Consider the following 12,136-nt stretch of genomic DNA (forward strand, 5'->3'; position numbering starts at 1 on the left):
TAGCTCCGTTTTAGAGGAAGTGAGGGGCGCAGAAAACACTTATATAACGTAAAATAGCTGCTCTTACTTAAACCCGTGACATCGCCCGGGAGCGGAGCGTGTCTCGCTGTGCCCACGCCGAGTCGGTCCCGGCAGATCCCGGGCTCTGGCAGACCCCGCTGCCCTCTCCGCGGGGGCTGCGGGCAGCGGGACCGGGCCGCCCAGGCGCCGCCAGCCGCGGAACGTCGCGCTTTCCCGACCCCCTGCCTCCTTCCGCGGCGGCAGGCACCCCCCACCCCGGCCGGGCAGCCCCAGCTCCGCCACTTGCCGCCTTGCCGCCTTCCCGCCGCGCTCCGCAGCTCCGGGCCCGCCCTCCGCACCGCTGGCTCCGCCCGGCCCGGCCCGGCCCGCCCCGCCCGCCCGCAGGCGCCGCCCGCCGCCCAGAGCGCGGTGCCTGGCCCGGCCCGGCCCGGGAGCGCCGCAGCCGCGCTGCGCTCGGCGGGGCGGGGAGCGCGGCTGCCGGTGGCGGGGCATGCGGGCGGCACGGCTCTGAGCCCCCGGCCATGGCGGAGAAAGTTTCAGCGGCTTCGGAACGGGCGCGGGGCGCCGGCCACGTCGGCTCCTCTTGCTCCGGCTCCTCCTCCGGCTCGGAAACTCTCTCCGAGGAGGGAGAGGGCGGCGGGGCGGCGACGGCCCCCGGCGGGGCGACGGCTTCGCCGGAGCGGGCGATCCCAGGCGGGCGGGCAGAGGACGACGCCTCGCTGGAGGAGCGGGATGAGGAGGTGCGCGGGGTCGGGGCGGCGGCGGCTGCTTCTCCGCCCTGTGCTCCGGGGCCGTGCCGGGGTGCGAGGCGGCGGTGACCCGCGGCGGGAGCGGCTCCGCGCCCACCTGGGGACGGCGCCTTCGCCTCAGTCTCCCCGGCACAACCCCGGGCGTTCTTGTTTCTGCTCGGCCGGCTCTAGCCCTCTGGCCGCGGATAATTGAGAGTTGGGGGTTTTTGTACGGAGACCGGATTTTTTGTTTTAGGAGAGCTTGTTTATGTGTGTTTTTCTGTATGTTTTTTTTTCTTTTTCTCCTATCCCCGAGCGTGTCACCTTTGGAAAGCGCTGCTCCAGAGCAAACTCTCTAATGCCAGAAGGAAGTGATGGGCAAGCCCCCACACTACAGTAATCCCCTGGTGAGAGCTTATGACAGGCTGTGGATCATGGAGGAGCTCTGTGGGTGATAGATATATACCGTGATATGCGTGTTGTTCCCTTTTCTCTCCTGATCCAGCTACAATACCTACTAAGCACTCCTAAGACAAAACAGCCACCCCACAATGTTACAGTAAAACAACCTTGTTAGGTCTTGAGACGGATTTTTAGAAATGATTCTATTTATTTCTTGTTGCATGATTCACTCTTCTTAAATCTATTTCAAGCCATGACCCCAACCAAGTGCATTGTTCTGTCTCACTGCTGCTTTACTTTGCTTTGGTGCATCATCTCTTGTGTGCCTTACTTACGGTCTTTTGTTGTGGTCAACTTTTTAGTTTGCTCTTAGGTGGCTTTTTTTTATTCTGTGCCTTTGTGCAGCTGGATGCGCAAAGGGTTTTTTTGAGAAACCTTGCATTTCTAGAGGAATATCTGTTAAGCTGGTTGAAGTTATTTTCAACTAGTTGAGCTGTGGTTGTCAGGAATGTTTCCCTCTGCAGTAATGGCTGTTTATGTAGCTCCTGTTTTTCCTCTTTTCCTGGTGCATCCTGTAAATTGATACAACTGTAGGGCAGCATGATGAATTGGAACTAAATATACCTTTCTGTATCTCCCTCCTTTTTTTTCTTAAATACTCAAACTCAGACCAGGTTTCTTGCTTCTTTCAACTGCATGAGCCCCTGAAGAGTGGAATGTATTTGCAGTGAAATGCATTTATGGTAGGAGTAGAATGAATGTTGATATATCCACTTTTTAGAAAAATATATATAGATGTGGACTTGCTTTTTCACTGAACTGAGTAAGAGCTCCATAGCTGCTGTTAGTGTGGAGCACACTGCTAGGTGATTAAGATATCCTGCTTCTCGGCAGGAATGGCACATGTGGGCTTGGGGCTATGCTTACCACAATATGTGGTGTCTGGATGGTTTAGTGCTCAGTTGGTAAGCCTGCATAATAACGTGTAGAAATATACAAAGGCTGTCTGTTCAGTTAGCTAAACTCGGAGCTGCTGGCAGACCAGTGAATTTCTGGTAAAGGCTTGTTATTTCTGTGTATGCTTTGGAGATAAATTACAGGCATCTTTTGAGTTGACAGTATAGAGAAGGTAAGCCCAAAAATAACTCAACATTGCAATCATGGAATTTTGAAATTCTGTAAGGGCAATCTGTTATCTCACCGTCAGTTTGCAGTGCTAGAAGATAGCAGCTTAAACTCAAGTTAGTGTTGTGGTGGGAGAGTTTGCTTAGAATATGCAGTGTTATTCTGTGCCCTTTATTTCCCCTTTGCTAGATTCCCTTATTAGCTGAAACCAGATTTTTTTTTTTTTGCCTGTTTTTTGTGCATTGATTTTGCCCATCCTTCCATTTTGGTGTAGTCATTGTTTGCAGCTGAATTTCTGCCTACCTGCAGAACCACCTGGCAAATCCACCTGTATTATTTATTTTTTGTGCAAGGACACCACAGTGCAAAGTTAATTTGAAACTGAGAGAGCAGCTATTCACAGTGGAAAAAAGTAGAGGCTGAGGTCCAGGATGTACATACAGATGAATTCAGGCTTACTTTATGTGTCACCTGCTGAAAGTATCCTATTGAGAGAAGTGCTTGAAGATACTGTTTTTGCATTGACATCCTGTTTAATTACTGCCAAATAATGAAATGTTGATGTTCTCTGTGATTTTCTCTTACTGAGTTCTTTTATATAGATCCCCAGTGTTTGATCCTGTGCTTGCAGGTTCACCATTTCTCCTCTTGCCCTGTCCTTGTTCCTGTTGCCAGCATAGCAGAATTGAATCTGTTGTCACAGCTGTTCAGTATCCTTCAGACAGCAGTGGAACAGATTGTCCTGCTACCTCTATTTCTACTTTAGCTGTCAGTAAATTCTTCTAAGTCATGACATATGTTTCCAAACTAAATAAATGGATAGTTAGAAAACATGTAGATTTTCCCATGCACATTACTATTTCATGTGGTATTTCAGTAGAACTGTTTCTTCTTTTGTGACATTGTATAAGACATCATTGACAACTTGAACCTGTCTCCTCCTGGATGCCTTTAGACTAAACAGCCCCAGTGCCCTTCATCTTCTCCTGTAGAGTGTGTTTCCAGACATTGGATCATTCTCATTGCTGTCCTGTGTACTCATTCCTGCTGGTTACATCTGTCTTGAAGCATATTTTCAAAAAGCAGGATGTCCTGCTCAGATTTACACCTTGCCAGATCTGCTGAACAGAGAGTTTATTTCAGGAGTTTCTCAAACACTGTTGTTTTTTACATACCCCAGATAGTTAATTTGCAGTTTGTGGTCCATTATGAGTTTTGTGTCTTTTCCTGAAGAATGATATGAACACTTCTACTCTATGAAAAAGTGCTTTGTCTCTCCACCTCAGTGAAGAAAGCCTAATGCTGCAATCTAGAGTAGGTCAGCTTCTTTTATGTTCAGAAATTAGACTGAAAGCGTGATAACTCCTTTTCTGAGTATCATGTCTGAAAGAGTTAAATCCTGGAGGGAAACAAGGAAGGAAAGGGTGGGAAGAGATGGTATATCACTTTTTTTTTTTCCATGTTGTCATTACTTCATCCTACAGTTGCGTAAACTTCACCTTAAAAAAACCCCCAAAAACCCCACAAAATACCTGAAGAAAAACGGCCCCTCATTTCATGTAGTCAAGATCAAGTAATAGTTTACAAGATTACAGTCATCAGTTTCTGAAGTGTTTTTGATGTCTTACTTTGAGATGTTAAGACACATGAGAATTAAATAAGGGTTTAACACCAACATCTGAGAAGTGCTTTGCTTTTGGAACATATGTGTGTTGAAGTGCTGTGGGTAGCAAGCACATAAACACAAATGAATTCAAGCAGATTATTTATTTGCCTGTGCTCTTCTGAGGTGAGTGGCTAACTGCTGACAGCGGGCAGGATGGGATTGCATGGTGAAGGGCACTCAAGAACAATACTGCATAGATGATGGGTCACTGCATTTCTAATGCCATGTGGTTGGTCAGTTTTTTTAAATTTTATCCTTATTCTCTTCAGAACTCTTTGCTGGAAAGAGTGCTTTGCAGACTATGAAGAGAAGAGTTGTGGCTGGACAACAGTATGTTTTCTGTTGTAATCTGTCTGCTGCTCTCTGCAAATAGTCAATGCTGGACTGGCATTGTGGAGGGTAATGAACATGGAGGATAATAAATTGGTGGTGGCTTTCAAATCTTAGTGAGTGTTTTATAGGGAAGCTGAAAGCTCACTTGGTTTGATCTTGTTGCTTAAGAGGAGAATGAAGGCAAGCTATGGATTCCTTGCTTACACCAGTATTGTCAAGGATCTGAGGGTCAACTTGTGTGTCTTGGAGTTGCCTGTCTTTTCCATCACTTTTCTATAAACCTTGTCACAGTAACTACACATTGCTTGTCAAAGCAGAGTTACAAACCAGGAAGGATCAGAATTCTTTCAGAATCATACCTTGCCATATAACAAAATGTCTGAAATGGTTCTATAAACTTCTGAACCTGCCAGTGACTTCTGAATTACCATAGTAAGTTCTCTTCATTATTCTAGATGCTTAGAAATAAACTCCCTTAGAACCTAAAACCATTAAAACGTAAAACCCCAAACCATCCACAAAAAAAAGGGGGGGGGGAGAGATATTGTATTTTGTTCTCAAATAATTCCAGTTCTTGCTCTGTAAATTCAGTGTTTGGCACTGAAGTGACAATTTGAGTCGGTAAGAATTGAGATGATGAGCAGCATGACAAGATGAGATTTCTCATGAAAAATGTCCACGGAGCTTTGAAGTTGATTGCTGCACATTTTCTCCTACTATCTAGTTAGTATGTATTGTGTATTAAAAAAGATACCTCACTGCACAGAGTACAAAACCTTTTTCTGTTATGGCTAACTCTTCTCCTGAATCTGCTTTCTTGCTGTTCATGTTGCAATCTGTTGCAGCTTCATGAGGACTGTGTGGTAAGAATTAATTACTAAGAAGCTAAGATTTTGTTATTAGAGTATTCGTAGCAAGGTGAGGAGTGTGGTAAAGAATGTATTGCTCTAGAAACTACGCTTTCACACATTAATCTTTCAACATATGCCCACTGGGAAGCTACAATCCCTTCAGCATTACAGATTGGGTGCCAGATCTTGACCCCAGCAAAATTGTGGTGCTGTTTGGGAGAGGGGTGGAAATCAAAAGACTTTGGGGTAAAATAAGCAGTGTATAAAGTGATGGCAATGTTTACATGTGCATCTACATGTAATGGAGGTGGTGATAGTTCTGGCAAAATGTCACTGTGATGGAGCTGGAAAGTAGTATTTTTGTTACTTCTTTCCATTCCTGCTTGTCCTGCTGCAGGAGTAACCATGGGACATTCGCAGACAGTGTGGCACTTACCACATTTTTTTCCTCTAATTGTTTCAGGCATTCTTGTCTCTTAACAATGATGGATTCTTCCCTGTTGTAGCACACGTGAATAATAAAGCTATCTAAAGATGAACTGCCTAATTGCTAAAATATGATCTTTAGTTCATACTAAAGAATAGTAATGCCATCAAAATGTTATTCTTCTCAGGGTTAAAATTATTGTGGTGGGATTAAATAAAACAGTCTAGTGTAGAGCTGCTGCAAAACTGTTATTGTGTCATGTCAGCCAGACTAAGAGCACTGCTTTTGGTTTTTTAGCTATGTTTGTGGTCAGTTTCCTATAAAGTGAAATATTTGACAATTTGAATGAGTAGGGCTGTCTCAAGAGTCATGTAAAAGACTTAATTGATTTGCTTTTAGTATGAAGAAAATGCAGGTTTGTCTACTGCTTTAAAAACCTTTCCTGTGCAGGATAGGCCTTTAAAGGTGCCTGCTGCTATGTTCCCTTATTGTCTCAGAAATCCTCTGGGATTGGAGGACATGGAGGACATGGTTGAGGGATTAATCTAAAACAGCTGTGTGTGCTGCTTGATGTTCAAGAATAATGCTACAGTAGTAATGTTTACAGCTCTCTGGAACTTCTTTTCAAGAATTTGATGGGTATAAATATGCCTATAACCAGAACATTTATCTATCTTCTCACTTGGAATAAGTGAGAAGTGAAGAAGCATACATTGAGTTGCATATCTTATTTTTTGCACCAGAACTATTTAGATATTTAAAATTCTGGTAAGAGGTGGGTGAGGAACTGATAATTACAGCCTTCAAAATCTGAACAGTTTGCAAAAGTAGTTGAGAGGCCCTTTTACACCCTTTAGATTTTTCAGACTGATGGACAGTCCTGAGGCTAATCTTCGATATCCCTTGGTGTCTGTACGTCCAACTGTGAAACCAAATTTAAGAAATTGTCTTTTTTGAAAAGCTACAGCTCTGTAGAAGGAGTACAGCCCGAGTCCAGCTTAGTCTGCTGCCTTTGACAGTGTGTTGGCTAGCTGTAAGCTGCTTTGAACTGAATGTTGGTAAACATAACAAGGTATGTTACTCTTGTACAGGAAGCTCTGTATGATGGGGCTACTTTTTTTGCCAGCAATAACAGCTTGTGTAAAGTTGACCTTGTAGAAGGGAATAAGAGAATCTGAAGTCTTGAGGCACAAAATAAAAGCAAGGCCAAGCACAGTGTAAGTGAGGAAGTCCTTGAGCTAGGAAGCTGAGCAGCTAGGTAGCTTTTCTTCTGCAACAATTTGTGCAATGGGGTGGCTTGCCTCTTAGTTTTGTCACAAATTATGCGCTCTGTTCCCCACGCCCAAAGCGCAACTGTGCTCAAAGGTTGTAGTACTGAAGCATTAATACATATTGAATACTTGGTTTCTGATCCTACTGTTTTTGTTAGTGCCTAGAGCTGACAAACATTACTAGTAATGCTTTTCTGTACAAGGCATGACAAAATTCCTTTAGAGCAAAAATCTGGAAGGCAGAATTGGGAAATTTAGGAATAAGGAGTATAAAGATTGAAAAGATTAGTAATGACAACAGAGTCCCTGCAGTTTTTGAATCTTCCATCAGTAAAATTGCTCTGACACAGGGCTGGAGGTTTTTTCTTACATCCATTATGATGAAGTAGATGCCTGTTATTAAGAATTTCAGTAATGCAGAACTGTGTGTTGCTGGACTGGGATCTCACCTGCTCAGGCTTTGTCTTAAAAGAAATACCAGTCTTCTTAACAGCTTCTTTAATGGGTAAAGAGGAAAGGAGGAAGAAAATTTTTGTTTTGTTTCTAGTTTGATTTTTTGGTTGTTGTTTTTCGGTATACCTAGCAGTGTCCTAGCATATGGTGGGAGCTTTTCAGTGTTATGGTACCACCAGCAGTACTGTGCCATTGCTAAGCTCGTTTAAAAACAGTGATGTGGGCTTGAAATACTCTGCAGTCTAAAACCCACAAGGTCCTACCGCCAAATTTTATGATTTGTTGCTTCAGCCTTCAGATTTTTCAGATTTTTTTCAGTTCTTCTCTTGCAGTTGTGCTGTTTAAAATTCTTTCTGAAACTTTATAATAGTTGAGTGGTGTTGGGTTTTAAGCTATGTGAGTTGTGGGAGACTGGTGCTTAAAGTCTAAAATGCTGGTAGCTCTTTTTTTGTGATAGAGTGAAAGCAAAAAATTGAGGACAAGGTAGCTGAGAAGGTGAGAAACATAGGAGTGTGTTGGCAAATGATCTGTGCTTTGAAATCAATCCAGGAACCTATCTTAGCTTTTGGTTTACTGAGCTAAGTAAGGTTTTATTTACACTTTGCTACCAGATGGGGTGCCCTCATTAGACCTTCTGTCTGAAAGACTCTGGCTCCAGCCAAGGAGCAGTGGGATGAATGCCTTGCCCTCCTGTACAAATGTATCTAAGCTGATGAACTTGCACTGTTCAGAAGTGAGCTACATGTACCTCAAGGGTTAAAGCGTAAGTGTTCAGCAGTATAAACAGCCTGGTTGCCCTTGCCACAGGTTTCTTTACTGAGTAACTTAAATTTCAAGTGGGAACCAGGGATGAATAGAAGACTTTTTTCTTAATGGATAATTCACAGAATTCACAGAATGATCTTTAAAGTCTCTTCCAACCTAGTCATCGAGTCCAACCTAGTCATCGAGTCCAACCCGACACCTCAGCTAAATCATGGCACTGAGTGCCACATCCAGTCTTTTTTTAAACACATCCAGGGATGGTAACTGCACTACCTCCCCAGGCAGACCACTTCAGTACTTTATCACTCCTTAGTTAAAAAACTTTTTCCAGATATCCAACCTGTATTTCCCTTGGTGCAGCTTAAGACTGTGTCCTCTCATTCTGTCAGATTTTGCCTGGACAAAGAGACCAACCCCCACCTGACTACAACCACATTTCAGGGAGTTTTAGAGAGTGTTCAGGTGACCCCCGAGTCTCCTTTTCTCCAGGCTAAACACCCCCAGCTCCCTCAGTTGTTCCTCACAGGGTTTGTGTTCCAAGCCCCTCGCCAGCCTTGTCACTCTTCTCTGGACGCACTCAAGTGTCTCAAGGTCCTTCCCAAACTGAGGGCCCAGAGCTGGACACAGCACTCAAGGTGCTGCCTCACCAGTGCCGAGTACAGGGAAGGGTGACCTCCCTGCTCCTGCTGGCCACACTGTTCCTGACACAGGCCAGGATGCCACTGGCCTGTAAGGCCACCAGGGCACACTGCTGGCTCGTGTTCAGCCGCTGTCACCAGCACCCCCAGGTCCCTTTCTGCCTGGGCACTGTCCAGCCACACCATCCACAGCCTGTAACATTACTGGCGGTTACTGTGGCCAAAATGCAGGACTTGACAACTGGACTTGTTAAACCTCATCCTGTTGGACTGTGCCCATCCATTCAGTCATTCCAGGTCTCTCTGCAGAGCCCTCCTACCTTCCAATAGATGGACACACGATCCCAGCTCAGTGTCATCTGCAAATTCACCACTGAAAGCCTCAATCCCCTCATCCATGTCATCAATAAAGACATTGAACAGCACTGGCCCCAGCACAGACCCCTGAGGGACACCCCTGGTGAGCAGCCACCAGCTGGATGCAGCACCGTTCACCAGCACCCTCTGGGCCCGGCCATCCAGCCAGTTCCTAACCCAGCACAGAGTGCTCCTGTCCAAGCCGTGGGCTCCCAGCTTTTCCAGGAGTGTGCCGTGGGAGACAGTGCCAAGGCCTTGCTGAAGTCCAGGTACACAACATCCACAGCCTTTCCCACATCCACCAGGCAGGTCACTTGGTCATAAAAGGAGTTCAGGTTGGTGAAACACGACCTGTCCCCCCTAAACCTGTGCTGGCTGGGTCTGACACCCTGGCCATCCTGTGAGTGCTGTGTGCTGGCACTCGGTATACACTGTTCCATAACCTTACCTGGTACTGAGGTCAGGCTAACTGGCCTATAATTGCCAGGATCCTCCTTCCCACCCTTTTTATGAATGGCAGTCACACTGGCCAGCTTCCAGTCCTCTGGAACCTCACCAGTGAGCCAGAACTGCTGGTAAATGATGGAGAGCAGCTTTGCAAGCTCATCTGCCAGCTCCCTCATCACCTGGGATGGATCCCATCTGGTCCCATGGATTTAGGAACATCCAAGGGGCTCAGCAGTTCTCTGACTGCCTTCTCTTGTATAAAACGGGGACCATTCTGCTCCTGGATATTATCAAGCAATCCAGGAGTTCAGCTGTCCTTAAGGCAAGTCTTCTCACTAAAAACTGAGACAAAGAAGGCATTAAGCACCTCTGCCTTCTCCTCATCTGTAGTAACAAAGTTCCTTTCTGTATCTAATAAATAACAAAGGTTAGTCTTACTCTTCCTTTTACCATTAATATATTTATAAAAAGATTTTTTGTAATTCTTTATAAAAGTTGTCATTTTAAGTTCAAACTGAGCTTTAGCCTGCCTATTTTTTTTCCTACATACTCTAGAAGCCCTTTAAATACTACCTGAGAAACCTGACCCTCCTTCCAAAGATAATACATCCTTTTTTTATTCCTGGGTTCCTCCAAAACCTCTTTGCCCATCCAGGCTGGATGTTTGCCTTGGGGTCTTGTCTTTTGGCACATAGGGGCAGTCTGTTCCTGTGTCCTCAGGATCTCCATATTGAAGCATGCCCGGCCTTGCTGAGCTGCTTTATTTTTAAGGACTACTTCCCAAGGAACTCTCTGAATATGTCTCCTGAGTAGGCCAAAGTCTGCCCTCAGAATGTCTAATCTAAAATTCTTATTAGTGTTCCTCTTGACTTCACCAAATATTGAGAATTCTATAATTTCATGATCACTGTGCCCCAAGTGGCCTCCAATCACCACATCTCCCACCAATCCATCTCTATTTGCAAATAACAGATCTAACATAGTTCCTCCCCTGGTGGGCTCACCCACCAACTATGAGAAAAAGTTGTCCTCCACACACTCTAAGAACTTCTTGGACTGCCTCTTTTCAGCTGTATTAAGTTCCCAGCAAATGTCTGGCAAGTTGAAATTGCCAAAAAGAACTGGGGCTGGTGATCCTGAAACATTCTGCAACTGCTTATAGAATGAATTGTTCACCACTTCTTCCTGGCTGGATGGATGATAACAGACTCCCAGTAGGATGTCAGCCTTGTTGGCCCTCCCCCTAATCCTTACCCATAGGCATTCAACTTTGTCATTGTTAGTTTCAATACCTATGGCATCCAAAGCCTCCCTCGTATAAAGGGCCACTCCTCCACCTCTTCTCCCTTTCCTATTTCTCCTGTACAGGTTGTAGCCATCCAGTGGAGAGCTGTGTGAGTCATCCCACCACATTTCCACGATGGTGACTACAGCATAGCTCTGCTCTTCAACTATGGCCTCCAGCTCTTGTTTGTTGCCCATGCTGTGCACATTGGTATACATGCACCTCAGCTGGGCTGCTGATTTCACCCCTAACTCAGGCTCACCACCTTTGGGCCTGCTTCCAGGGAGCCCAGCTGCATCCCCTTCCCCTTCAAACCTAGTTTAAAGCCTCTCAATGAGTTCTGCCAGTTCACACGCTAAAAACCTTCTGCCCTTAACAGGGAGATGGAGCCCATCTGGTTCCAGCAGGCCAGATGCTGTAAAAGTTGCCCCATGATCAAAGAACCCAAAATTCTGCTGTTGGCACCAACCCTTGAGCCCCTTGTTGACAATGTGGGCTCTCCTATTCCTTTTGTCATTTTTCTCAGCCACCAAAGGCACTGACCAGAACACTACCTGTGCTCCTGCCTTGTCAACCACTTGACCCCGTGCCCTAAAGTCCCTTTTAACTGTCCTGACACTCTTTTCAGTTTCATCACTGCCAGCCTGGAGTATCAGCAGTGGGTAATGATCAGAGGGCTGAATGAGCTCAGAAAGTCTCTCAGTAATGTCTCATGCCTGGGCCCCAGGGAGGCAGCAGACCTCTCTGTGGAGTGGGTGCAGTCAACATAGGCCCTCTGTTCCCCTCAGAAGGGAATCACCCACCACAATTACCCTTCTTTCCTTTTTGATGTTAGAGGTGGTGATCCCTCTGACAGATGAATCATAATTGGGAGGCTCACTGTGCAGATAATTTTGTTCTAAATCATCTGGCTGGCTCTACAGATCCAGGGGGTTCATACCTATTCTGAAGTGACACCTGGCTTGGGAGTGGGGGTTGGGAGGAATTTTTATTGTTACCTCCTCAAGTAGGTACCCTCAAGTAGGTACTTCCACTCCTCTTCATCCATCAGGTGCCCTTGGATTGTCTGACAGTGGGAGGCATGGGAGTCCTCTGACTCTTGGTGGGCCTCCCTCAAGGATGGCAGGGCAGAACTCCACCAACCTATCTCCCTTTCACTTTCCCTGATACTCCTTAGACTTTCAGCTTCCTCCCTAAGCTTGGCCACTAGCAAAAGGAGATCATTCACCTGTTCACACCGCAGGCAGGCTTCCTCTGCTGCACCCCCTGAAACCACTGATAAGCTCAAGCAGTCCACACAGGAATGGCTCTGGGCAGACCTTTTTGGAGGGTTCCATCTGATTACATGCACTCATACGAACTAGAGT

At 45.7% G+C, this 12,136-nt stretch overlaps 1 protein-coding gene across 2 annotated transcripts in view; it reads left to right on the top strand.

Annotated features, from left to right (window-relative positions):
* The first annotated feature begins 542 nt into the window (after nucleotides 1-542).
* MAST4 (microtubule associated serine/threonine kinase family member 4) overlaps nucleotides 543-12,136 on the top strand; it is a 276,434-nt gene continuing 264,840 nt past the window's right edge. Inside the window, exon 1 of one of the 2 annotated variants that reach the window (XM_063180836.1) lies at nucleotides 543-761. In XM_063180836.1, the coding sequence (XP_063036906.1) occupies nucleotides 543-761 (219 nt within the window). The remainder of the gene's footprint in view (nucleotides 762-12,136) is intronic. The other variant, XM_063180838.1, reaches the window with a different exon arrangement.

This window comes from Melospiza melodia, chromosome Z, assembly GCF_035770615.1.
Source record: "Melospiza melodia melodia isolate bMelMel2 chromosome Z, bMelMel2.pri, whole genome shotgun sequence".
Taxonomy (NCBI): Eukaryota; Metazoa; Chordata; class Aves; order Passeriformes; family Passerellidae; genus Melospiza; species Melospiza melodia.